This window comes from Oncorhynchus masou, chromosome 27 (assembly GCF_036934945.1).
Source record: "Oncorhynchus masou masou isolate Uvic2021 chromosome 27, UVic_Omas_1.1, whole genome shotgun sequence".
In the NCBI taxonomy this organism is placed as follows: domain Eukaryota; kingdom Metazoa; phylum Chordata; class Actinopteri; order Salmoniformes; family Salmonidae; genus Oncorhynchus; species Oncorhynchus masou.
Window position 1 is genome coordinate 24,592,234 of NC_088238.1, and position 25,832 is coordinate 24,618,065.

The 25,832-nt window shown below is 45.1% G+C and overlaps 1 protein-coding gene across 2 annotated transcripts; it reads right to left on the minus strand.

The window, feature by feature from the left end:
• Nucleotides 1-383: 383 nt before the first annotated feature.
• Nucleotides 384-24,992, minus strand: LOC135515867 (C-type mannose receptor 2-like). Of its 2 annotated transcripts, none has more exons than XM_064939664.1 (10): nt 24,959-24,992; nt 5,949-5,987; nt 5,310-5,624; nt 4,330-4,495; nt 4,105-4,211; nt 3,238-3,585; nt 2,668-2,997; nt 2,127-2,483; nt 1,589-1,957; nt 384-1,188 (listed from the first exon to the last, which is right to left on the minus strand). In XM_064939664.1, the coding sequence occupies exons 2-10, from the start codon at nt 5,980-5,982 to the stop codon at nt 1,178-1,180; spliced, it is 2,037 nt and encodes a 678-aa protein (XP_064795736.1). In that variant the 5' UTR covers nt 5,983-5,987; nt 24,959-24,992; the 3' UTR covers nt 384-1,177. The 2 variants fall into 2 exon arrangements, with proteins under 2 accessions (XP_064795736.1, XP_064795737.1); XM_064939665.1 differs by lacking the exon at nt 24,959-24,992 and adding an exon at nt 7,092-7,121.
• Between the last annotated feature and the right edge of the window lie 840 nt (nt 24,993-25,832).

Below are 25,832 nucleotides of genomic sequence, written 5' to 3' on the forward strand. Positions count from 1 at the left end.
ACTGCTCAGGTGTCACTGAAGGACTCGTCCAAGGACTGCTGGCTAAAGAAGAGGTCAGGGGCTGCACCTGGGAAAAATAGATTTGAGCTTATGGTTTAGAGAGCAGTGTTGCATATATACAGCCTATCAGTGAAATAGTGTGTCAACATTACAGATGTCACAGACATCTCGCCCCCATGAAAAGTTGTTTTCTGAGATACCAGGTTCATTGTTGCTGACAGTTGAGATGGACTCCTTCAGTCCTGCTGAAAATATTGAGCAAGTCGATTTAGACTCGACACCACTTAATACCTCTCAAATAATAAGGTTACATTATGACCATTTTAATAGCTTTTGATTCATCACTCAATGCACTTTCTATGAAGAATGAAATTCCACACTGATCAAACTCTAAATGGTTGTTTATGCAGAAAGTACAAAAATAACAATTACATTCTAACTAAATCACGTTCTCAAACAGTACAGGTCACACAGGAGTTATACTATATTTTCAGTTTAACTTTTATTTGACCTTTCTTTACTCTGTTTTTAAACAGTTAAAGTATTACTCTCACGCCCTGGTCGAAGTATATTGTGTTTGTCTGCATTTATTTGGTCAGGCCAGGGTGTGACATGGGTTTTTTGTGGTGTGTTTTGTCTTGGGGGTGTCTAGCATAGTCTATGGCTGCCTGAGGCGGTTCTCAATCAGAGTCAGGTGATTATCGTTGTCTCTGATTGGGAACCATATTTAAGCAGCCATATTCTTTGAGTATTTCGTGGGTGATTGTTCCTGTCTCTGTGTTTGTAGTCACCAGATAGGCTGTATAGGTTTTCACGTTCCGTTTGTTGTTTTTGTATTGTTCGTGTTTTTTCATTCGTCATTAAACATGTCTAAAAAATACCACGCTGCATTTTGGTCCGCTTCTCCTTCAACAGACGAACGCCGTTACAATTACAGTACATTACAGGTCAAATAACAATGCTTATAATTTTGTATATGTAAGTGGAGTATCATTAAGCAATATCATGTAATAGAGATTATAATAATAAGTTAATGCAGTAATAATATTAATAATCGTAGTGTAATAATATAATGAATTGAAATGCAGGTTCCTTCCAGACCATGAGTGTGGTAGTCTCTCTGGCAGATCAGTGTGGTGTCTGTCTGCAGACTGTCCAGGCTGCCATGGAGAGCCCTCTAGTGGAGATCTGTTGAAACATCATACACAGGATTAGAGGACATCAATGTACAGTATCTTATATGACCAGGCCTTGCCATTATGTTTTGGCTCATTCTAAAGAGTATTACTAATAGAGTGAGTCGAGACTGTAAAAAGGAGAGAGTTAAAGGGAGTAAAGAGCAATTCAGATAGTAGCCAGCTGTAGAGAGGTTGTGTCTGGGATGTATGTTGAGCCTTTTAGGGAGGTATTATCAGAGCATTGCATAACGTAATTCAATGCATAAATCTGACATGAGTCGAGACAGTAAATCTCTATTCTGCAGTAAACCATGACACTTCTAAGTAATAATTGTCTATATGTAAAGTTCTGAATGTTCCACCCCACTGAACAAGCCCCAAAATAGGAGTTCCAAAGTTGAGCAATGCACCTTGACAGATGAAGGGTAATTCCTGATGACAGGAAGCATCCAGCCACTTCAGTTCTCTGTTGTCAACCCGGACCATCTTACCACAGTGGTAATTCATGGGATTGAGGGGGAAGCAGCTGTGCCACTCTCTGTTCTTCACCAACTTATCAACATCACCACTGGTCCACAGCCAGGGGGCGCTCCACTCAAAGATGGACCGCTCCAGACCAATCCACACCCCCCCACATGGCAGCTCCACATTGGCCAGGAGCTGGGTCACGTCAGCCTGTACAGTCTGGTTGGTGATGTGCACCAGGTTGGAGCCACGACTTTTACAGAACTCCAGGGCATTGATCCAGCTCTTGGACTCGTTGAAGTAGTGCAGGTAATCTGCATGGACAAGGAACAAACATGAAATTGCACAAATGTTAATGGAAGTGCACTAACACAAAACCACAAATTCTCTCACGGACTTGTCTGTCATTAAAAGCCCAACAACTGTCACTTGTACACATTTGTGCAGATTGGTACAGAATGTAGCTTCATGTCTGACACTCACCAGGATGGAGTGGAGAAGTTGTACTACTGGGGGAGGATGTGGACTTCCTGTCTGGGGAGGTGGGACCTAATGAGGTCAGTTGTCCACTGGAAGTTGAGGTGGTGGACTGTCCAATAGTAGTGGTAGTTGGTGTGGTTGTGGACTGTCCAATAGTAGTGGTAGTTGGTGAGGTGGTGGACTGTCCATTAGTGGTGGTAGGTGGTGAGGTATTGGACTGTCCATTAATAGTAGTAGGTAGTAAAGTGTTAGTTGTTGTGGTGGACGTCTTGATAGAGGGAGGTCCAGTTGAAGTAGGGCTGGTGGTTTCAGGGGTAACAGGAGTGGTCGTATCCCCAGTGGTGTTAAGTGGACGTTCGTCTGTCACAATGAAGTAGAATACATATACATTTAAGTACATTTGAAGTTTCCTGTAATTTTTATAATTGATACAAAAACAATACTTCTAGTAAACTAGGATTTTCTTTGTGGAGATTATATACAACTTAGTCATATCACTGACTGTTTGAAAAGGTTGAAAACGCTCTTACAATGTTGAACTCACCTCCATAGCAAAAGAAAGCACTTTGATTAGAGCAATCTTTTGGAGTACATTTTCTGTCTGAGTTCAGCTGTTGACAGTTTCCACCTACCCAGGTAGGTTCGCTTTCCTGAAATGGTTCTCTGTTTGACCATTCCCATAGTTTGTTGTGCTTAAGTCCAATCCAGGTGGCCACTGTAGTCAACTCATCAAAGGCTTCCTGTTCTTTCTGGTTACAGATACTCGCCAGTTCTCTGCCTTTTATTGTCCTGCAGTCTGTCACAGCATCCTGCCACATCGTTGCCCGAGGCATCAGCTCATACACCTTCTCTGTTGTTCCATTACCATGACGAACTTACAGGAGGGAAGGTGAAAAGTGACACATCTGATGAGACAGTTAATGACTTCGCACAATAAGAAATTAACTTGGAAGTTACAGGTGATAACCTAATTAATAAGGTGCTTGAGATCTGATTAGATGAAGAATACCGTATTAGAGTAGGTGTTGTACAATCAATCAGTCCCATTTGTTAAATGACAAGTTGGATTTTCCATTCAAAGAAAGAGACAGTGAGTGAGTTAGTCAGTCCTCACCTCGGTGACACATATACTGTCTTTGAGCTGCACAAGTCACTGGTTGCCAATGAGATGAAATAGACAAGACACAGTCATGACCCTCAGTGTGGATACCATAACTTTTTTCCCAGTTAAAGAACATGAAGTCCTCTCCATCAGACCACTTCCACTTTTCAGTTGGACCAGACCTATGGAGCCCAATCCACACATCACCACTGAAATCACCCAAAGAGAATTGAATTGCCTTCCAATCCTCTTCTGTGTGTATGATGGACAGGTTTGTGTAGTGTTGTCTACAGTATTCTTGTGCTTCGGTCCAGTTTTTCTTCTCAGGGACGAGGCTGTACTTCTTGACTGAGTAGGTGACTTTTGGAAATACAGAGGAAATGCTTATCAGACTGCTTGTTGTGTTGACTGGCAAATGTGACCATCTTCATCTTCCACTATTGATTATAAAATATAGGCAACACATAATGTTTGATAGCAGAGTAAAAAATACATGACAGAGGCAAATTCATACATTTGCAAACTCATTCAAACCTCCAACCAATTTGTTTTATGAATATGGACGTGTCCTGTGCATTAATGACTAAAAGTGAATACATAGTAGTGATAGTATTCTATAGAGTTTACACATCATTGGTCTGAAACAGCTCTCTTCAAAGAGCTCTGATGCTTGATTGATGACGTTCAATAAGTTACACCTTCAACAGAGATGATGGAATCAACAGAAACACAACATGACAGAGTTTGATATCCATGTCAATGTTATCCTGTTTAAGAGGGTCTATTAACAAAGTCTACCTCTGTGATTATTAGATATTGGCTAGATATTCAATGGCCAAAACAAATGACGAACCAAGTCATGTCATTGTATGTACTCACCTTTCCCACTGCAGTTTCTCAGAGAGTAGCCTGAGGTTGCATGTTGGAGGTGCTGTATTGTAATTTCAGGCGTATGACCAGTTGAGGCCTTCAGGAAACATTTGTTTCTGTGGGATAAATATCACAAAAATGTGGTAGTAGTTATCAGAATGGTGCTGATTCAAAAATGATATTGCTGCCTTTATTTGCCCAAGCATAACAAATATATAATTTTTGAGCATGTACCTGTGAACTATTATTCCTGCGTTTTCATCAACAAATGTGAAGTACTGGCATGTGTCATTTTTGGTGCATTCCTGCCTGCACTGACTTGCATTTTCGGTTGTAAATGGCTGATTCGCAATATTGTTCTCTAGAAAATGGACTTCGTCCAGTAGGTCCCTCACACAACCTGTAACCAAGACATACTGTATTTCACCACACAGACCATCAGAAAGGGACACAGTATAAAGATGAACTAGGCAGCAAAAGGATATTACCAGTAGTGCAGACTTTGTTCGTGTTAAGGGATTTTTTTTAATCAATAATGACTAATTATGTATACATTTCAATCAGGACTGACTAATCAGAATACTATTATGTTACTGTATAGATGTATGAATTTTCTTTTAATCCTTGTACTGAATATAATGTGTGTAATTATAATCAAGAATTAGAACAATGACTGTCTGTTCCTTGGTAGAAACGAATGAACTTATTGTTAGACTGGCTAGAATGCTTATCTACACAGGAAGACCTTGGCTTGGTCATAAATTATCTAATTTGGTGGGAGACGATGTAGGAAAGCTTTAGAACTATACTGCCATTGTACCGGAGTGGAGGAGGGATGGGACAGTTCGAAACCTAATGACGTCATTTTCAGTTTATAACTTGTTGTAAATTGTATCATGTTCAGTACTCTCGAGAATAAACGCTGGTGCTTGATTTTGAGACTGGTCTCCGCCCATTTTATGCAAATAAGTTTCTTACAAATCCTTAGAAATGGGCTGAGTGTATTAATTTAATTGGGTATTAAAACATATAGGAATTTAATTCCTCTAACAGTTAGCGAGAGAACAAACTGATACACAATAGTGATGCACTAATACAACATTCATACATGGAGATGAAGACTTTAAACCTTCTTGTTCCTTCCTACTGTAAGGTGACATCGGCACTGAGCAAAACCCATTGTTAACCCATAGTCTGAAGTGAGCAACACTTACCTTTGACTACCTTCAGGCTGTAGAATTGTTTAAGATCATTGAACCATCCAGATCCAGGGACATAGACTCTGCAGCAGTAGCTCCCACGGTCTGTCGGCTGTAGCTTTAAAATGGTGAGATTCACTGTTCCAACTTCAGCGTTAATGTTATATTTGGATTGATCTTCCATTATGGGATCAGTACACTGAAAAGTTCCACAAGTTCTGTCCCAGCATGTTTCAAGCTTTTTATCCCCTAGGTATGTGCAGACAAGGGTAACAGAGGTTCCCTCTAGTACCGATACCTCAGTCCCAAACACTGGTGAGGACATGGCTGCTGTGGGGATAAATGTCACATCAGAAAGGTGTTATTTTTGGGATGGTCAATCTCTTTCTCTGTTTATATTGTGACACCGACGTCAACATTAGGGCTAGAATTTCAACTTCATAATCACTGTACTAAAATATGAATGTGTCAACTCAAGGAGAGAATTCTGTAGATGTCATCTTAAATGTTGGTTAAACTGAAGCTCATTGTACATAAATAGATGTTGACAGGTTCCACTACCCAACTACTTTGAATACATGGTCAACTAGATAAGTCATAGCAGGTTGGTCTATAATAACAAAAGAGGAATATTCATCCCATCTGATCTCTTACCCAGTAGCAGGAGTAGAGGTACTGGCTTTATCATGACCACTGTGAAGAGATTGTGGTTTAATGCTCCCAACCCTTATATTGCAACTCAAGAGAAGCATTGTTGATGTGAACACATGTTAATTAAAACACAATCATTTATCCAGACCTGTTTTGAAATATTTAATGTAGAAGAAAATAATTAAGAAAGAATTGTCTGTCTTCGTTCATTCGTGTTGAAGTCTGAACTAATGTGCACAATTTCCTTCTGAGAGTTAATAGGCAGTGTTGTACCTTTCCAGTTAAACAAAATGATCATAAGGTGATTTGACTGCCAAAGTTGCATTGCAGTTACTCTAAGGAAACACTACATGTAATAAACTTTGATTAACCAAACATGCACTTTGAAAGAAGTAAAAAATATAGTCTAATTTGAGGTAAATGTGATGAGATTTAAAAGTGTCTCGTCTCTCTAAATCTACTGATTTCCACAATTTCTTTGATATGCATAAGATATGTTTTTACTCACACCGTTATCAAACATTAGATTTGACTTCTACACTTAAAAAAAATTTATCTAGAATCTGAAAGGGTTCTTTGTCTGTTCCCATAGGAGAACCCTTTGAAAAGGCCTTATGGGTTCCATGTGGAACCATTTCACAGAGGAAAATATTCTATGAACAAAAACGGTTATTCAAAAGGTTCTCCTATGAGGACAGCTGCAGAACCCTTTTGGAACCCTTTTTTCTAAGAGTGCAGGGGCGGACTGGGACCAGTATTCATTTCTGAAACACTGGCCCATTTTTTTTCTTTGATGTCCCAAAACTGGCCCAATATTTTTAACTTGAGGGCCCCATTATTAGACAGAGAGTGATTATTTTCCACAACATAAAAAAAAAGAAGTTAGATGGGCTGGTCCACTTTTAGCCAAGTGGGCCTATCTAGCATTTCGGGCAAATGTCTGACATTTTAAGAGTGTAGTCAGTCTCAACTTCATAAAAATACACAGAATACTAAGCAATGGGCACCATTCAAATCATTTCAAACAGTAAGTTTTATAAAAGATGCCAAACATATCTGAATTATTACCTCTTAAATTGAAACACTGTGCTTTTCTTTGATCAGGATAAAAATGTTTAATGCAGCTTGAAATGATGTCACACCTACCCAGTTAGCTGTCTTCTTCCCTCCCCAGAGTTTGGTTGTGAGATGGGGAGACCGGGGAAAGAGAGGTGTGTTTATAGAGTTTCTCTCCTCCCTTTCTGCTGACCAGGTGAACACACCCAGGAGATGCTGAAACTTCAGCTCCAACCCCTCCCTCCACATAAACAAACACTGACCAATAGACCCAATGTATTTTATCTGTTATTACAGTGGACTTTATACAGTGTTAGAAATAGAGTACATCTACGTTGCTTGATCAAATGTACATTTCTGTTAGTGTATCAAGTTCACATTTGTGACAGTAATTTGCTGTACATTTGGTAAATAGGAATCAATTCATTATTATTGGAGCTGGACCTGGGCTTCACTAAAGAGCATGGTTCAGTACAATATCCACTGACCTCTGATTGATGAGACATGAAGATATGTGGTTAAAGTAACAAAGAAAACACCAAATATATCATTGTAACCTGCGTCAGTGAGTTCTTCCAGTTCCAGGCAAAGCAGGGAACCTTCCGACATCCCAATGCATTGTAAATAAAGTCCTGTTTTCTATGTGGTACCTGAAGGGTTATGGCAGCCTAATCCCCAATTGTGTAAACAAAGTGCAATGTAATTCTGTATTTACAAAAGCCCATATTTCCTGGTATGAACACTTCTTCTTGGTCTCTATGTCGATTTGGATAATCATGTTTGCTAGGCCTACATAACTTTTTTTTGAAGTTGATTATTGTCCAACAGCCATCAACAACATGAATAAGGGCAAGAACCCCACACCCCTCCCCTGCTATCCATGACCATGTGTTTATGACTGTAATAGCTGCCCCAACACACCATGACACCAGTGAAAATTCAAATAACGTCCAAATGTTGCTTAGGTTCATAACATGGATACTGTAATACTGTCACACCCACAACTGTCTCTGTCTGTCTCGATACTTACAGTTCCCTGAAGGCTGTCACTTGGAAGTGGGCAAATAATTCTACATTGTTGTCATTTCAAATCAAATCCAACTTTATTTGTTACATGTGCCGAGTACAACATGTTTAGACCTTACCGTGAAATGCTTAGTCACAAGCCCTTTAACCAACAATGCACTTCAAGAAAACGTTAGAAAATATTTACCAAATTAACTAAAGTAAAAAAATAATTTAAAAAGTAGCACAATAATATAGCAATAACGAGGCTATATAAAGGGGGTACCGGTACCGAGTCAATGTGTGGGGGTACAGGTTAGCCGAGGTAATTTGTACATGACTTGCCTAGTTAAATATAAAAAATAAAAGGTAGGGGTGAAGTGATGATGCATAGATAATAAACAGTGTAGCAGCATTGTAAAAATGTCTATCTAAATAGTGTGGCCATTTGGTTAAGCAGTCTTTTGCCTTGGGGGTAGAAGCTGTTTTAAGGAGCCTTTTGATCCAAGACTTGGCGCTCCGGTAGCGCTTGCCGTGCGGTAGCAGGGAAAACAGTCTATGACTTGGGTGACTGGGGTCTTTGATAATTTTTTGGGCTTTCCTCTGACACCGCCTTGTATATAGGTCCTGGATGACAGGAAGCTTTGCCCCAGTGATGTACTGGGCCGTACCCTCTGTAGCTGCTTATGGTCAGATGCCGAGCAGTTGCCATACCAGGCGGTGATGCAACTGTTCAGGATGCTCTCGATGGTGCAGCTGTAGAACATTTTGAGGATCTGGGGACCTATGCCAAATCTGCAGAGGGAGATGTTTAGTCCCAAGATCCTTAGCTTAGTGATAAACTTTGTGGGCATTATGGTGTTGAATGCTGAGCTGTGTCAATGAACAGCATTCTCACATGGGTGTTCCTTTTGTCCAGGTGGGAAAGGGCAGTGTGGAGTGCGATTGAGATTGCGTCAACTGTGGATCTGTTGGGACGGTATGCAAATTGGAGTGGGTCTAGGGCATCAGGGAGTATGCTGTTGATGTGAGCCATGACCAGCCTTTCAAAGCACTTCATGGCTACCAACGTGAGTGCCCTGGGGCGGTAATCATTTAGGCAGATTACCTTCGCTTCATTGGGCACAGGGACTATGGTGGTCTGCTTGAAACATGTAGGTATTGCGGACTCAGTCAGAGAGAGGTTGAAAATGTCAGTGAAGACCCTTGCCAGTTGGTCCTCGCATACTTTGAGTACACATCCTGGTAATCTGTCTGGCCCCACGTCTTTGTGAATGTTAACTTCTTTAAAGGTCTTGCTCACATCGGCTACCGAGAGCATCATCACACAGTTGTCCTAAACAGCTGGTGCTCTCATGCATGCTTCAGAGTTGCTTGCCTCAAAGCGAACATAAAATGCATTTAGCTCGTCTGGTAGGCTCTCGTCACTGGGAAGCTCGCATTTGGGTTTCCCTTTGTCGTCCGTAATAGTTTTCAAGCCCTGCCATATCCGACGAGCATCAGAACCGGTGTAGTAGGATTCAACCTTAATCTTGTATTGACGTTTTGCTTGTTTGATGGTTAGTCTGAGAGCAGAGCGGGATTTCTAATTAGTGTCCCGCTCCTTGAATGTGGCAGCTCTAGCCTTTAGCTTGATGCAGATGTTGCCTGTAATCCATGGCTTCTGGTTGGGATATGAATGCACGGGCACTGTGGGGACGACGTCATCGATGTACTTATTGATGAAGCCGATGACTGAGGTTTGTGCCACCATCTCACCATTCTTGCTGGAGGGTGAAAATAATGGGAATACTGTTGTCACTAAAACGTATTTTATTTAAGAATATCAACAGTTACATCCATAAGTGAGTGTGTAACATCATTATGAAGAATTATTCAATGCAAATCCCTCACGGGAATGTCCATTTATTCCTCTTCACTAATCTAATTTCCCTTAGGTACAACAAACATTATTTTACATTACATTCATACACCAACAAAACATTTAGATTAGAATTTCATGTTACAATAGTAACTCATTGGAATGTTTAAAGTATTTGCTTCATATAACTTAAATAGCATTGTATTATGTATTCTAAGGTATATAACATGTCATGTGATTTTTTTCGAACATCCATGCCTCTCCTGCTGCATCATCATAGCTGGTCGTCTTCATCCAGACCCACACTGACTCACAGGAATTAGTTAATGAACACCATACTTCATTTCCATAGTTTCAATGGGATGCAAAACAGCACACTGCACAGTGGACTCTGAACAACAGACTAAACATAAGGAGGGTCATTTTGGATGAGGTTCCCGTTTTCAGCAAACTCCTTTCTGATCTATGAGATGTGATCAAACCAGATAAAGCCTGCAGTACTCATCGTTTTTATCAAGCATCAGAGTTTATTAATATGACCAATAGGAATAGAAACTTGAGATCATGTGAGAATAGTGAAATGAGTGAGGATGACATTGATTTCTGATGTGGGAGATGTAGGACGACTGTACCTGCTCCTACATCTGTTCCTTTACCACTGGGTCATTGAGGTCAGCTCCTGTGTTTAGATTTCAGAGACATCCTTACAATGGTCTACTTCATTCTCCTTTCTGGAGGGACAATAAATAAGTAACTTTTCTTTCTATGTCCTGTTGTAGGCTGTAAATTACTTTGGAACTATGTAGTAACAAGACTCTGTTTAACACTATGGAAATATTATCTCATAAGATAAACCACATGAACACACACTTGCATTAGTCCTTAGTGAGAGTGTTGAGAGATCTGCATCTGACAGTGGTGTAGTCTACATGAATGCCTCTCTGTGTCCTGCATCTGACAGTGCTTGTTAAAGTAGAACCCTATTGGTGCTAAAATGCCATCCCTGCACCTGTCTTACAGATATAAACCCCAATAACCCCAATAAGATACCAGTCTTGTGGACTGTCTGGTCTAGTGGTAATGCCACAGTCTCTGGAACACGCCTTTGGTGTCGTAGGTTTGATTCTGCCCTAGTGCACTTTGATGCAACCTCTGTGTAACTTCCCTACTATCATACTCTATTTCTATCTCGTCATAGAAAATATATATGTAAAATAAAAAAAATATGATTGTCTTACTTCCAATGCAAAGGAACGATCTCTTCAGAGAGCCGTCTCTGAACACTCCTCCCTTACGGGTCAGAGAGTCGCAGTTACTACCACCCAGTTGAGGCTGATTGTCTGTGCTCAATAATACAATATTAGATTGATTTACACTAAAGCATTAAGTATAAAGTATATAAGCATACATTCACATGGGTTGACTGCTCAGGTGTCACTGAAGGACTCGTCCAAGGACTGCTGGCTAAAGAAGAGGTCAGGGGCTGCACCTGGGAAAAATAGATTTGAGCTTATGGTTTAGAGAGCAGTGTTGCATATATACAGCCTATCAGTGAAATAGTGTGTCAACATTACAGATGTCACAGACATCTCACCCCCATGAAAATCTAATGGCAGTATTAGGTCAAAAATAGTTTTCCATGATGTCAGTTTCATTGTTGCTGACTGTTGAGATGGACTCTTTCAGTCCTGCTGAAAATATTGAGCAAGTCGATTTAGACGAGACACCACTTAATACCTCTCAAATAATAAGGTTACATTATGACCATTTTAATTGCTTTTGATTCATCACTCAATGCACTTTCTATGAAGAATGAAATTCCACACTGATCAAACTCTAAATGGTTGTTTATTCAGAACAGAGATGAAAGGAAATACAAAATAACAATAACTACATTCTAACTAAATAGTGTTCCCAAACAGTACAAATCACTATATTTTCAGTTAATAACTTTTACTTTTCCTTTCTTTACAATCAAAGTATTACAGTAAATTATAGGTCAAATAACAATGCTTATGTGTAAGTACAGTATCATTAAGTAATATCATTAAGTAATATAATGTAATAGAGATGATAATAAGTAAATGTAGTAATTGTCACGGTTTTCTGTAGGCAAAGGAGAGTCAGACCAAAATGCGGCTTGGCTATTTGATCCATGTTTAATGAAAACAAAGTGAACACGAATCAAATATAAAAACAATAAACGTAATTAGAAAACCTGTCAGGATTTGGCCAGGGTTGTTCCGGGTTTTGGTCACTAGATGCCCCCATTGTGCTTTTTGACCTTATGTTTTTTCCCTTGTTCCCCATTATTATTTGCACCTGTACCTCGTTTCCCCTGATTGTATTTAAACCCTTAGTTTCCCTCAGTTCTGTGCTCTGTGTTTGTATGTTAGCACCCAGCCCTAGTGTTCTGTGTTTTCTTGTCGATTCCGGTGGATGCTCTTGTGGAATTCTGTTTTTGTTTTTAAGTGTCTCTTGAGGCTTTTTTGTGCTATTCCTACCACCTTTTGGATTTGCCATTTTTGTATTTAAGGACTTCTCCTTTTTACTTTATTAAATACACCGTCTTAAGTACTGCTGTGTCTGCCTCATCTTCTGGGTTCTGCTGACTATTCGTGGCTCAGTTGGTTAAGTGACTGTTTCTCACTCCGGAGACCCAGGTTCGTAACCGGGTCCTGACAGAAACACAGAGCCAAAAATGAACCCAGAGTCAGCCAGTTCCCAGGACCTTTTTGCCATGCTGTCCCACCACCAGGAGACTGTCCAACGCCACGAAGCCGCCCTGGTTCAGCAAGAGGCCTTAATGGCTAGACATTCTCATCTTCTGTCGGAGATGCTGACTTCCATTAAGCAAATATCTGATCGTCTTACCCCGGCAACAGTTCCCGTCCCAGTACCTCAGATTCACGTACCCATGGCAGTTAACCCCCTGGCTGAACCTCGTCTTCCACCTCCCCAACGGTTCTCAGGTGATCCAAGTGCTTGTAAAGGGTTTCTCACCCAATGTTCTCTCTCCTTTGAGCTACAACCCTCGTCGTTTCCCACCGACCGGTCTAAGATCGCTTATATCATCACCCTGCTGTCGGAAAAAGCCCTGGCCTGGGCTACTGCTGTGTGGGATGCCCATAGTTCCTGCTGTGCCAGCTACTCTGCCTTTGCTGAGGAATTCAAACGAGTGTTTCAAGGCCCAAGCAGTGGTTCTGACTCAGCCAAACAGCTCCTGACTCTCCACCAAGGTTGGCGCAGCGTGACGGACTATGCCATCCAGTTCCGCACGGTGGCAGCAGCAAGTGGCTGGAACAACGAGGCGCTCACGGTGTGCTTTCTGAAAGGCCTTTCCGACACTATCCAAGATGAACTGGCCACTCGGGAACCACCGGACAATCTCGAGTCCCTGATCAAGTTGGCCTCACGCATTGACCAGCGTCTGAGAGAGAGAGAACTCAACCGTAGACCTCTAGCCCCTATCAGTCCCAGCTCCGAGTCCCCACCTTTATCCTCGCTGGCTCCATCGGAACCCATGCAGATTGGACGCATCTCCCAGGCTGAGAGAGACCGCCGGATGAGGGAGCGACGCTGTCTATATTGCGGCAAACCGGGCCATTTCCGTTCCACGTGTCCCGGGCTCCAGGGAAACGCTCTGTCCCGTACAGACCGGGGGAACTGTAACGGGAAACATAACCTCCTCCCATCCGTCCAACTCCCGTCTGCTCATTCCAGTCACCCTCTCCTGGGACAACCACAAGCTTCACCTTCAAGCCTTGGTAGACTCTGGAGCCGCAGGTAACTTCATGGATGGTGTCTGGGCGAAGGAGAATGGCGTTCCCTCTGAACCTCTAAGTGAACCCATGAGGGTCACTACATTGGATGGAAGCCCTTTGGGATCTGGACTTGTCACTCATGTCACTACCTCCTTGCGACTTTCAGTTTCACAACACCAGGAATTGATGAACTTTCATTTGATCTCCTGTTCCGAGTTCCCTCTCGTCCTTGGATACCCCTGGCTTCACAGCCATAACCCTCACATCGACTGGTCTGTGGGCACTATCAAGCAGTGGGGTCCTACGTGCCAAGCTACTTGTATTTTCCAGAATTCCCGAGTTCTACTCCCGAGTCTTTAGAATCCATCGACCTGACCCGAGTTCCCGAGTGTTACCATGACCTCAAACTGGTGTTTAGCAAACAGAGGGCCACCATGCTACCACCCCATAGACCTTACGATTGCCCCATCGACCTGTTTCCGGGCACTTGCCCCCAGGGGTCGGATCTTTTCCCTATCTCCACCCGAACGAGCTGCTATGGATACCTACATCAAGGACGCTCTGGAAGCAGGCCTCATGCGTCCATCCACCTCCCCGGCGGGAGCAGGGTTTTTCTTTGTGGCCAAGAAAGACGGTGGATTACGTCCTTGCATCGACTACCGGGAACTCAATGCCATAACCGTCCGTAACCGTTACCCGCTACCCCTTATGGCCACAGCCTTCGAGCTGCTCCAGGAAGCAGTTGTTTTCACTAAGCTTGACCTGCGGAACGCATACCATCTTGTGCGGATCAGACCTGGTGACGAGTGGAAGACCGCTTTCAACACGCCTACTGGTCACTATGAATACTTGGTGATGCCCTTCGGCCTGACCAACGCCCCAGCGGTGTTCCAAGCGCTCATAAACGATGTGCTTAGGGATATGCTTAACATTTTTGTGTTCGTTTACTTGGATGACATCCTCATCTTTTCGAGCTCCCTTCAAGAACACACTAAGCATGTCAGACAAGTACTCAAACGCCTCCTGGACAGCCATCTGTACGTTAAGCCGGAAAAATGTGAATTCCATTCATCCCGAGTACAATTCCTGGGATTTGTAGTGGAACCCGGTCGAGTCCAAATGGACCCCAGGAAGGTAGGGGCGGTAGCGGATTGGCCCACCCCCAAATCCGTTAAGGAAGTTCAGCGTTTCCTGGGCTTCAAACTTTTACCGCAAGTTCATCAAGAACTTCAGCTTGGTGGCAGCCCCTCTCTCAGCTTTAACCAAGGGTGGCAATGCAAGGTTTTTGTGGGGAAGAGAAGCTGAGACGGCCTTCCAAGGACTCAAGCAGCGCGTTCTCTCTGCTCCCATCCTGATACTACCGACTACGGATGAACCATTTGTGGTGGAGGTAGACGCATCAGAGGTTGGTGTTGGAGCTGTCCTGTCTCAGAGGGGTGAAGACAAGAAGCTTCATCCGTGCGCTTTCTTCTCACACCGGCTTACCCCGACTGAGAAGACCTACGATGTGGGGGATCGTGAACTCCTAGCGGTTAAGATGGCATTGAAGGAATGGAGACACTGGCTCGAGGGGCTTCTCACCCGTTTCAAGTGCTTACGGACCACAAAAATCTGGAGTATATCCAGCAGGCGAACGGTTGAACTCTAGACAAGCTAGATGGTCTCTTTTCTTCAATCGATTCCAGTTTATCCTCACCTATCGGCCCGGGTCGAAGAATCTCAAACCGGATGCCCTGTCCCGAGTCTACGCTCCTGCCATTCGAGATGACACGGACATGCCTGTCCTTCCTGCTGCTAAGATTGTGGCTCCGATCTCGTGGCAAGTTGAGGATACCGTGAGACGTGCTCAAGCTAGCGAACCGGACCCGAAAGGAGGTCCTGCCAATCGGTTGTTTGTCCCCAAGGCAGTGAGGACTCAGGTCCTTCTGTGGGGGCACTCCTCTCGCCTCACCTGTCATCCGGGCGTAGGTCGCACCTTGGAGTTCATCCAGCGTAAGTTCTGGTGGCCTACCATAAGAGAAGACGTTGCCACTTTTGTCAATGCCTGTCCCGTGTGCTGCCAGGGCAAATCTTCTCACCTCCGCCCTCAAGGACTCCTTCACCCTTTACCTGTTCCCCACAGACCCTGGTCCCATATCTCATTGGACTTTATTACTGGACTTGCTCCATCCCATGGCAATACTACTATCCTAGTCATAATCGACAGGTTTTCAAAGGCGGCCAGGTTCGTCCCTCTGACTAAGTTACCTTCTGCCAAGGAAAAGGCTGAGTTGGTAATTAATCATGTGTTCCGAGTCTTCGGCATTCCTCAAGATATGGTTTCTGACAGATGTCCCCAGTTCGCCTCACGGTTTTGGAAGGCCTTCTGCCAACTCATGGGGGCTTCTGCCAGTCTATCTTCAGGGTACCATCCGGAATCCAACGGCCAAACAGAGAGGATGAATCAAGAGCTGGAAACCACCCTCCGATGTATGACTCGTGACAACCCGTCCACATGGTCATCCTTTATTGTTTGGGCCGAATACGCGCACAACACCTTGCGCTCCTCCTCCACTGGTATGTCCCCGCACGAGTGTCAGTTTGGCTATGCTCCTCCATTGTTCCCGGACCAGGAGGCAGAAGTCAGAGTGCCTTCAGCCTTGAAGTTCGTCAGACGCTGTCGGCTTATGTGGAGGAAGACCCGTCTTAATCTTATGCGTTCCTCACAGAGGTACCAACAACAAGCCAACAGACGTCGCCGTCCCGGGCCTACCCTGCGCCACGGCCAGAGAGTCTGGCTCTCCACAAGAAACTTACCTCTAGGGGTGGAGTCTCGCAAGCTGTCCCAAAAATACATCGGTCCCTTCAAGGTTGCCAGGAGAGTTAACCCAGTTTCTTATCGCCTACACTTACCCAGATCCCTTAAGATTAATCCCACATTTCACATTTCATTGTTAAAACCTGTTGTTTTTTCTCCCCTTGTCCCGGCAGACAGACCTCCCCTCCGCCTCGTGTCATTGGAGGCCAGCCGGCTTATACCGTCCATCGGATACTGGATTCCCGCCGGGTGCAGCGGTCCTGGCAGTATCTGGTGGACTGGGAAGGCTACGGTCCCGAGGAGCGCTCCTGGGTTCCTGCCAAAGACATCCTGGATCCTGACCTCATTCGTCAGTTCAGGGCCCTCCACCCTGAGAGAGCTGGTAGGAACGTCAGGAGCCGTTCCTAGGGGGGGGGATTCTGTCAGGATTTGGCCAGGGTTGTTCCGGGTTTTGGTCACTAGATGCCCCCATTGTGCTTTTTGACCTTATGTTTTTTCCCTTGTTCCCCATTATTATTTGCACCTGTACCTCGTTTCCCCTGATTGTATTTAAACCCTTAGTTTCCCTCAGTTCTGTGCTCTGTGTTTGTATGTTAGCACCCAGCCCTAGTGTTCTGTGTTTTCTTGTCGATTCCGGTGGATGCTCTTGTGGAATTCTGTTTTTGTTTTTGAGTGTCTCTTGAGGCTTTTTTGTGCTATTCCTACCACCTTTTGGATTTGCCATTTTTGTATTTAAGGACTTCTCCTTTTTACTTTATTAAATACACCGTCTTAAGTACTGCTGTGTCTGCCTCATCTTCTGGGTTCTGCTGACTGTTCGTGGCTCAGTTGGTTAAGTGACTGTTTCTCACTCCGGAGACCCAGGTTCGTAACCGGGTCCTGACAAAACCGAAACAGCCTAACACTGGTGCTAACTAACACACAACAGAAAAAGGACATAAGGACACTTACCACGCCGCATATTGGTCCTCTGATCCTTTTCGCCTCTCCTCTTTGGAAGAAGCCCGAGAGTCAGCCCCAAAAAGTTATTGGGGGTGGCTCACAGGAAGTATGGTGAAGCCAGGTAGGAGACCTGCGTCAACTTCCTGTGGTTACCAGGGGGCTAGAGAGACCGGGCAGGCACCGTGTTATGCTGTGAAGCGCACGGTGTCCCCAGTGCGGGTGCATAGCCCGGCGCGATACATTCCAGCTCCGCGTATGGTGGGCATCGAGCCAAGTGCAATGAAGCCGGCTCTATGTATCTGGTCTCCAGTGCGTCTCCTTGGGCCGGCTTACATGGCATCAGCCTTGCGCATGGTGTCCCCGGTTCGCCTGCATAGCCCAGTGCGGGCTATTCCACCTCGCCGCACTGGCAGGGCGACCGGGACCATTCAACCGGGTAAGGTTGGGCAGGCTTGGTGCTCAAGAGCTCCAATGCGCCTGCACGGTCCGGTCTATCCGTCACCACTTCCACGCACCAGCCCTCCAGTGGCAGCCCCCCGCACCATGCTGTCTCTCCGGCTCATCCTTGCGGGTGCTCCCACCTCTCCAGCGCTGCCGGAGCCTTCCTCCTCTCCAGCGCTGCCAGAGCCTTCCTCCTCTCCAGCGCTGCCGGAGTCTCCCGCCTGTCCAGCGCTGCCGGAGCCTTCCTCCTCTCCAGCGTTGCTGGAGCTTCCCGTCTGCCCAGCGCCATCAGAGTCGTCAGTCTGCCCAGTGCCGCCTGAGCCACCCGTCTGCCCGGCACCGCCTGAGCCACCCGTCTGCCCAGCGCCACCTGAGCCACCCATCTACCCAGCGCCGCCAGTCTGCAAGGAGCCGGCAGTGCCGCCAGTCTGCAAGGAGCCGGCAGTGCCGCCAGTCTTCAAGGAGCCGGTAGTGCCGCCAGTCTGCAAGGAGCCGTCAGTGCCGCCAGTCTGCAAGGAGCCGGCATGCCGCCAGTCTGCAAGAGGCCGCCAGTGCCGCCAGGTGCCGCCAGTGCCGCCAGTCAGCCAGATGCTGCCAGTCAGCCCAGAGGCGCCAGACCCCCTCTGCCCAGAGGCGCCAGACCCCCTCTGCCCAGAGGCGCCAGACCCCCTCTGCCCAGAGGCGCCAGACTCCCTCTGCCCAGAGGCGCCAGACCCCCTCTGCCCAGAGGCGCCAGACCCCCTCTGCCCGCCTGAGCCACCCGTCTGCCCGGCGCCGCCTGAGCCACCCGTCTGCCCAGCGCCGCCAGTGCCGCCAGTCTGCAAGGAGCCGGCAGTGCCGCCAGTCTGCAAGAGGCCGCCAGTGCCGCCAGTCAGCCAGGGGCCGCCAGTGCCGCCAGTCAGCCAGGGGCCGCCAGTCAGCCAGGGGCCGCCAGTGCCGCCAGTCAGCCAGATGCGGCCAGTCAGCCCAGAGGCGCCAGACTCCCTCTGCCCAGAGGCGCCAGACTCCCTCTGCCCAGAGGCGCCAGACCCCCTCTGCCCAGAGGCGCCAGACCCCCTCTGCCCAGAGGCGCCAGACCCCCTCTGCCCAGAGCAGCTGCCCCTCTGACCCGAGCAGCTTCCCCTCTGTCCCGAGCTGCCCCTCTGTCCAGTGGGGTCATGTAGTAGGGTGGCCGTAGTTAGGAGGCCAAGGAAGCGGACAAGGTGGCGGACTAAGACTATGGTGAAGTGGGGGCCACATCCAGCACCAGAGCCGCCACCACAGACAGATGCCCACCCAGACCCTCCCCAATAGGTTCAGGTTTTGCGGCTGGAGTGCGCACCTTGGGGGGTACTGTCACACCCTGACCATAGTTTGCTTTGTATGTTTCTATGTTTTGTTTGGTCAGGGTGTGATCAGAGTGGGCATTCTATGGTGTGTGACTGTTCCTGTCTCTGTGTCTGCACCAGATAGGGCTGTTTAGGGTTTTCACATTTCTTGTTTTTTGTAGTCAGTTGTTCATGTGTACATTTACGTATTAAAAAGAACCATAGACACTTACCACGCCGCATATTGGTCCTCTGATCCTTTTCGCCTCTCCTCTTCGGAAGAAGAGGAGGAAATCCCTCACAGTAATAATATCAATCATTTTAATAATTATTATTATTAATTATTTGAAATGCAGGTTCCTTCCAGACCATGAGTGTGGTAGTCTCTCTGGCAGATCAGTGTGGTGTCTGTCTGCAGACTGTCCAGGCTGCCATGGAGAGCCCTCTAGTGGAGATCTGTTGGACGAGAGGACATCAATGTACAATATCTTATATGCCCAGGCCTTGTCATTATCTTTGGCTCATTCTAAGAACTATTACTAGTAGAGTGAGTCTAGACTGTGTAAAGGGGAGGGAGTTAAATGGAGAAAAGAGCAATTCAGATAGTAGCCAGCTGTAGAGAGTGGATGTCTGGGATGTATGTTGAGCCTTTTTCAATGGGGAGGTATAATCAGAGCATTACATAAAATCATACATTGCATAGAGCTGACATGAGAGTCAAGACAATACATCTCTATTCCGCATTAAACCATGACACTTCTGTGTAATATTTTTCAATCTGTAACTTTCTGAATGTTCCACCCCACGGAACAAACCACATAATAGGAGATCCAAAGTTGAGCAATGCACCTTGACAGATGAAGGTTAATTCCTGATGACAGGAAGCATCCAGCCACTTCAGTTCTCTGTTACCAACCCAGACCATCTTACCACAGTGGTAATTGATTGGGTTGAGAGGGAGGCAGTTGTGCCACTCTCTGTACTTCACCACCTTATCAACATATCCCACTGGTTCACAGCCAGGGGGGACTCCACTCAAAGATGGACCGCTCCAGACCAATCCACACCCCCCACATGACAGCTCCAAGTTGGCCAGGAGCTGGGTCAAGTCAGCCTGCACGGTCTGGTTGGTGATGTGCACCAGGTTGGACTCTGAGCCACAACTTTTACAGAACTTCAGGGCATTTATCCAGCTCTTGGACTCGTTGAAGTAGTGCAGGTAATCTGCATGGACAAGACACAAACACACATGAAAATAGCACCCATGTTAATGCAAATTCGTAAACACAAAACGACAAATACACACAGTGGTATAAAGTACCTAAATAAAAACTACTTGAAAGTAGTACTTTTGTTGGGTATCTGTACATTACTTACTATTTACTTCACCACATTCCAAAAGAAAAGTACATTTCACTCCCGACATTCTCCCTGACACCTATAAGTACTTGTTACATTTTGAATGCTTTGCAGGACAGGAAAATTGTCAAATTATCAAGAGAACATCTATGGTCATCCCTACTGGTTCTGATCTGGCAGACTCACTAAACACACATGCTTCATTTGTAAATGAGTGTTGGAGTGTACCCCTGACTATCCGTAATTTAAAAATATATGAAAATATAAGGAATTTGAAATGATTCATACTTTTACATTTTATACTTGTGTATTTTAACAATAACATTTACTTTTGATACTTAAGTATATTTAGAACCAAATAATTTTAGACTTTTACTCAAGTAGTATATTACTGTGTGACTTTCACTTTAACTTGAGTCATTTTCTTTTAAAGGTATCTTTACTCTTACTCAAGTATGACAATTGGGTACTTTTTCCACCACTGAATACGCTCAAGGTCTTATCTTCAATTAAATGTCCAACAACTGTCATTTGTACACCTTTGTGCAGAATGTAGTTCCATGTTTGACACTCACCAAGATGGAGTGGAGAAGTTGTAATACTGGGGGAGGATGTGGGCTTCCTGTCTGGGGAGGTGGGACCTAATGAGGTCAGTTGTCCACTGGACGTTGAGGTTGGTGGTGTGGTGGACTGTCCAATAGTAGTGGTAGGTGGTGAGGTGGTGGACTGTCCATTAGTAGTGGCAGGTGGTGAGGTGGTGGACTGTCCATTAGTCGTGGTAGGTGGTGAGGTGGTGGACTGTCCATTAGCAATGGTAGGTGGTGAGGTGGTGGACTGTCCATTAGCAATGGTAGGTGGTGAGGTGGTAGACTGGCCATTAGTAGTGGTAGGTGGTGAGGTGGTGGACTGTCCATTAGCAGTGGCAGGTGGTGAGGTGGTGGACTGTCCATTAGCAATGGTAGGTGGTGAGGTGGTGGACTGTCCATTAGCAGTGGCAGGTGGTGAGGTGGTGGACTGTCCATTAGCAATGGTAGGTGGTGAGGTGGTGGACTGTCCATTAGCAATGGTAGGTGGTGAGGTGGTAGACTGGCCATTAGTAGTGGTAGGTGGTGAGGTGGTGGACTGTCCATTAGCAGTGGCAGGTGGTGAGGTGGTGGACTGTCCATTAGCAATGGTAGGTGGTGAGGTGGTGGACTGTCCATTAGTAGTGGTAGGTGGTGAGGTGGTGGACTGTCCATTAGCAGTGGTAAGTGGTGAGGTGGTGGACTGTCCATTAGCAGTGGTAGGTGGTGAGGTGGTGGACTGTCCATTAGTAGTGGTAGGTGTTGAGGTGGTGGACTGTCCATTAGCAGTGGTAGTTGGTGAGGTGGTGGACTGTCCATTAGCAGTGGTAGGTGGTGAGGTGGTGGACTGTCCATTAGTAGTGGTAAGTGGTGAGGTGGTGGACTGTCCATTAGCAGTGGAAGGTGGTGAGGTGGTGGACTGTCCATTAGTAGTGGGTGGTAGGTGGTGGACTGTCCATTAGCAGTGGTAGGTGGTGAGGTGGTGGACTGTCCATTAGCAGTGGTAGGTGGTGGTAGGACTGTCCATTAGCAGGTGGTGGACTGTCCATTAGTGGTGAGGTGGTGGACTGTCCATTAGTAGTGGTAGGTGGTGGTGGACTGTCCATTAGCAGTGGTAGTTGGTGAGGTGGTGGACTGTCCATTAGCAGTGGTAGGTGGTGAGGTGGTGGACTGTCCATTAGTAGTGGTAGGTGGTGAGGTGGTGGACTGTCCATTAGCAGTGGTGGTGGACTGTCCATGGTGAGGTGGTGGACTGTCCATTAGTAGTGGTAGGTGGTGAGGTGGTGGACTGTCCATTAGGTGGTGGTGGTGGACTGTCCATTAGCAGGTGGTGGACTGTCCATTAGCAGTGGTAGGTGGTGAGGTGGTGGACTGTCCATTAGTAGTGGTAGGTGTTGAGGTGGTGGACTGTCCATTAGCAGTGGTAGGTGGTGAGGTGGTGGACTGTCCATTAGTCGTGGTAGGTGTTGAGGTGGTGGACTGTCCATTAGCAGTGGTAGGTGGTGAGGTGGACATCTTGGCAGAGGGAGATCCAGTTGAAGTAGAGGTGGTGGTATCAGGTGTAGCAGGATTGGCCACATCCCCAGAGGTGTTACTTAGACATTCACCTGTCAAAATCAAAAAGAACACATGCAAATAAGTGCCTGTTTTCTGTCATGTTGATCAATGATATTAAAACAATGTACTCTATATAAAACATTTACATTTGTTTTATTTGGGAGGATCTATACAAACTAATCATAAATTATGATTAACTGTCAACACGAGTTTGATAACACTCTCACAGGGTTCAATTTACCCCCATAGCACAGAGAATGACTTAGAACAATTTTCTGCTGTCTATTTTCTGTAATAGTTCAGCTTTACACAGTTTCCACCGCCCAAACACATTGGATTGTCCCATTTCTGAAATGGTTCCCCACTGGACCAATTCCATGTGTTGTTCTCACTCTTTAATCCAATCCAGGTGATCCCTTTAGTCACCTGATCAAAGGCATCCTGCTCTTTCTGGTTACAGATACTGGCTGGTTCTCCTTGTTGATAGTTGCAGTCTTTCACAGCCTCCGTCTAGTTCTTTGGTTCGGTTATCAGCTTATACATCTTCTTTGTTGTTCCATTGTCATGACAAACTTATGGGAAGAAAGGTGAAAAGTGATTTATCAGATTTCATGAGACAGTTAATAATAAAACATATACAGGAAGTCAATAATAGGGGATATTTTGAGGTCGACATCCAGTGATTTGAAGTGGAAACAATAGTGGTTTTAGAGATAGAGAGAGCCCATACCGTATTGACACATGTAGGGTAATGAGGTGTCACACAACTGTTGTTGAAAACGAGAACAAACTGAAACGGCACAGTGCCAAAGTCAGCATCCCAGTTTAAGAACATCAACTCCTCCCCATCAGACCACCTCCACTCTTCATCTGGATCAGGTTTATCTCTATGGAGCCCAATCCACACATCACCATTTTAAATGACTCTTGAATTGACTCTTCCAATCCTCTTCTGTGTGTATGATGGACAGGTTTGTGTAGTGTTGTCTGCAGTATTCTTGTGCCTCGGTCCAGTTTTTCTTCTCAGGGACGAGGCTGTACTTCTTGGCTGAGTAGGTGACTGTTGGAAATACAGAGGAAATGCTTATCAGACTGCTTGTTGTGTTGACTGGCAAACATGACCATCTTCATCTTCCACTATTGATTATAAAATATAGGCAACACATACTGTTTGATAGCAGAGTAATATAGAGATGTAGATTTAATTGATGAAAGCAACAGAACAGAGTGTCAAGGCCATGGAGAAATTAACACAACCTCCTTCCAAATTTCTCTCTCATTCCAGTTAAATGTAAAGTACTGGCACTTGTCGTTATTGGTGCATTCCTGCCTGCACCGACTTGCATTTTGGGTTGCGATTGGCTGATTCTCAATATTGTTCCCCAGATAATGGAAGTATTTCACCACACAGACCGTCAGAAGGGACACAGGATAAAGCATCACTAGTCACTCATCAAATCACTAGTCAAAACAACATTACCAACAGTACCGACTTTGTTGACTTTCGCCTTTTTGATGGAAGTGGTAGGTGTGCTCAAACATTCAATACATACACAAAATGTTAGGATTCAGGAACAGACAGCATTGACCATGAAAAGAGTTTTGGCTTGTTCACCTCACAATACACACAAGCCGATCAACCCTTCATGTTCCTTCCTACTGTATGGTGGCATCTGCACTGAACAAAATCTATTGACAGCCAGTAGTATGAAGTGCAACACATACCTTTCACTACGCCCAGACTGTAGAATTCTAAAGGACTATTTAACCCTCTAGAGATCTCTGCTCTGCAGCAGTAGCTCCCACTGTCTGCAGGCGGAACATCTAAAATGGTGAAGTTCACCATCACGACTCCACTTATACATCTGCATTTGTTTTCTTGTGTGATTGTTATTGTTGTGTCAGCTATGTGATTACAACAGGACCACCATTTGCAAGTACTGCTTGCTGTTTGGGGTTTTAGGCTGTGTTTCTGTACAGCACTTTGTGACATCGGCGGATAAGTACAGACTTTATAAATATATTTGATTGATTGATTGACATGGTATACACTTCGATTAACCGAACACGTACTTTGAAAGTAGCAAATACATTTAGAATCCAAGTCGAGGTAATTGATATGTCTATGATATGCATAATATACAGAGAAACTTTTGTTTTAATATTAGATTTTACCTCTAGTCAGAATATTAAACAAAGAGCAAAGAGCTCCATTCAAATAATTTAAAGGAGATACTGTACGAAAAAGTTACAAAAGGTTATGTGAGTATCTCTTAAAAGAAAAGGACAGAGTGCAAAATAATTTGATGTTTTCAATTGATCCAAGATGTTTTATGTAGCTTGAAATTATGTCACACCTACCCAGTTAGCTGTCCTCTTCCCTCCCCAGAGTTTGGTTGTGAGATGGGGAGACCGGGAAAGAGAGGTGAGTTTATAGAGTTTCTCTCCTCCTTTCTGCTGACCAGGTGAACACACCCAGGAGATGCTGAAACTTCAGCTCCAACCCCTCCCTCCACATAAACAAACACTGACCAATAAACCCAATGTATTTTCTCTGTTATTACAGTGGACTTTATACAGTGTTAGAAATAGAGTACATCTACGTTGCTTGATCAAATATACATTTCTGTTAGTGTATCAAGTTCACATTTGTGACAATAATTTGCAGTATATTTGGTAAATAGGAATCAATTCATTATTTCCACTGGACTTGGGCTAAAGAGCATGGTTCAGTACAATATCTACTGACCTCTGAGACATGAAGATATGTGGTTAAAGAATCAAAGAAAACACCAAATATATCATTGTATGGTCTGTATTTGATGCGTGCGACTAATAAAATGTGATTTGATTTGTAACCTGTGTGTTCTCTCAGTTCCAATTAATCTTCTCCTTTCCCCCTTCTGATGACCAGGTGGCGAATCGCATCTCTGCATGTCTGGCAGACATATCAGTGTGGATGACGGATCACCACCTCAAGCTGAACCTCGGCAAGACGGAGCTGCTCTTCCTCCCGGGGAAGGACTGCCCGTTCCATGATCTCGCCATCACGGTTGACAACTCCATTGTGTCCTCCTCCCAGAGCGCTAAGAACCTTGGCGTGATCCTGGACAACACCCTGTCGTTCTCAACCAACATCATGGCGGTGGCCCGTTCCTGTAGGTTCATGCTCTACAACATCCGCAGAGTACGACCCTGCCTCACACAGGAAGCGGCGCAGGTCCTAATCCAGGCA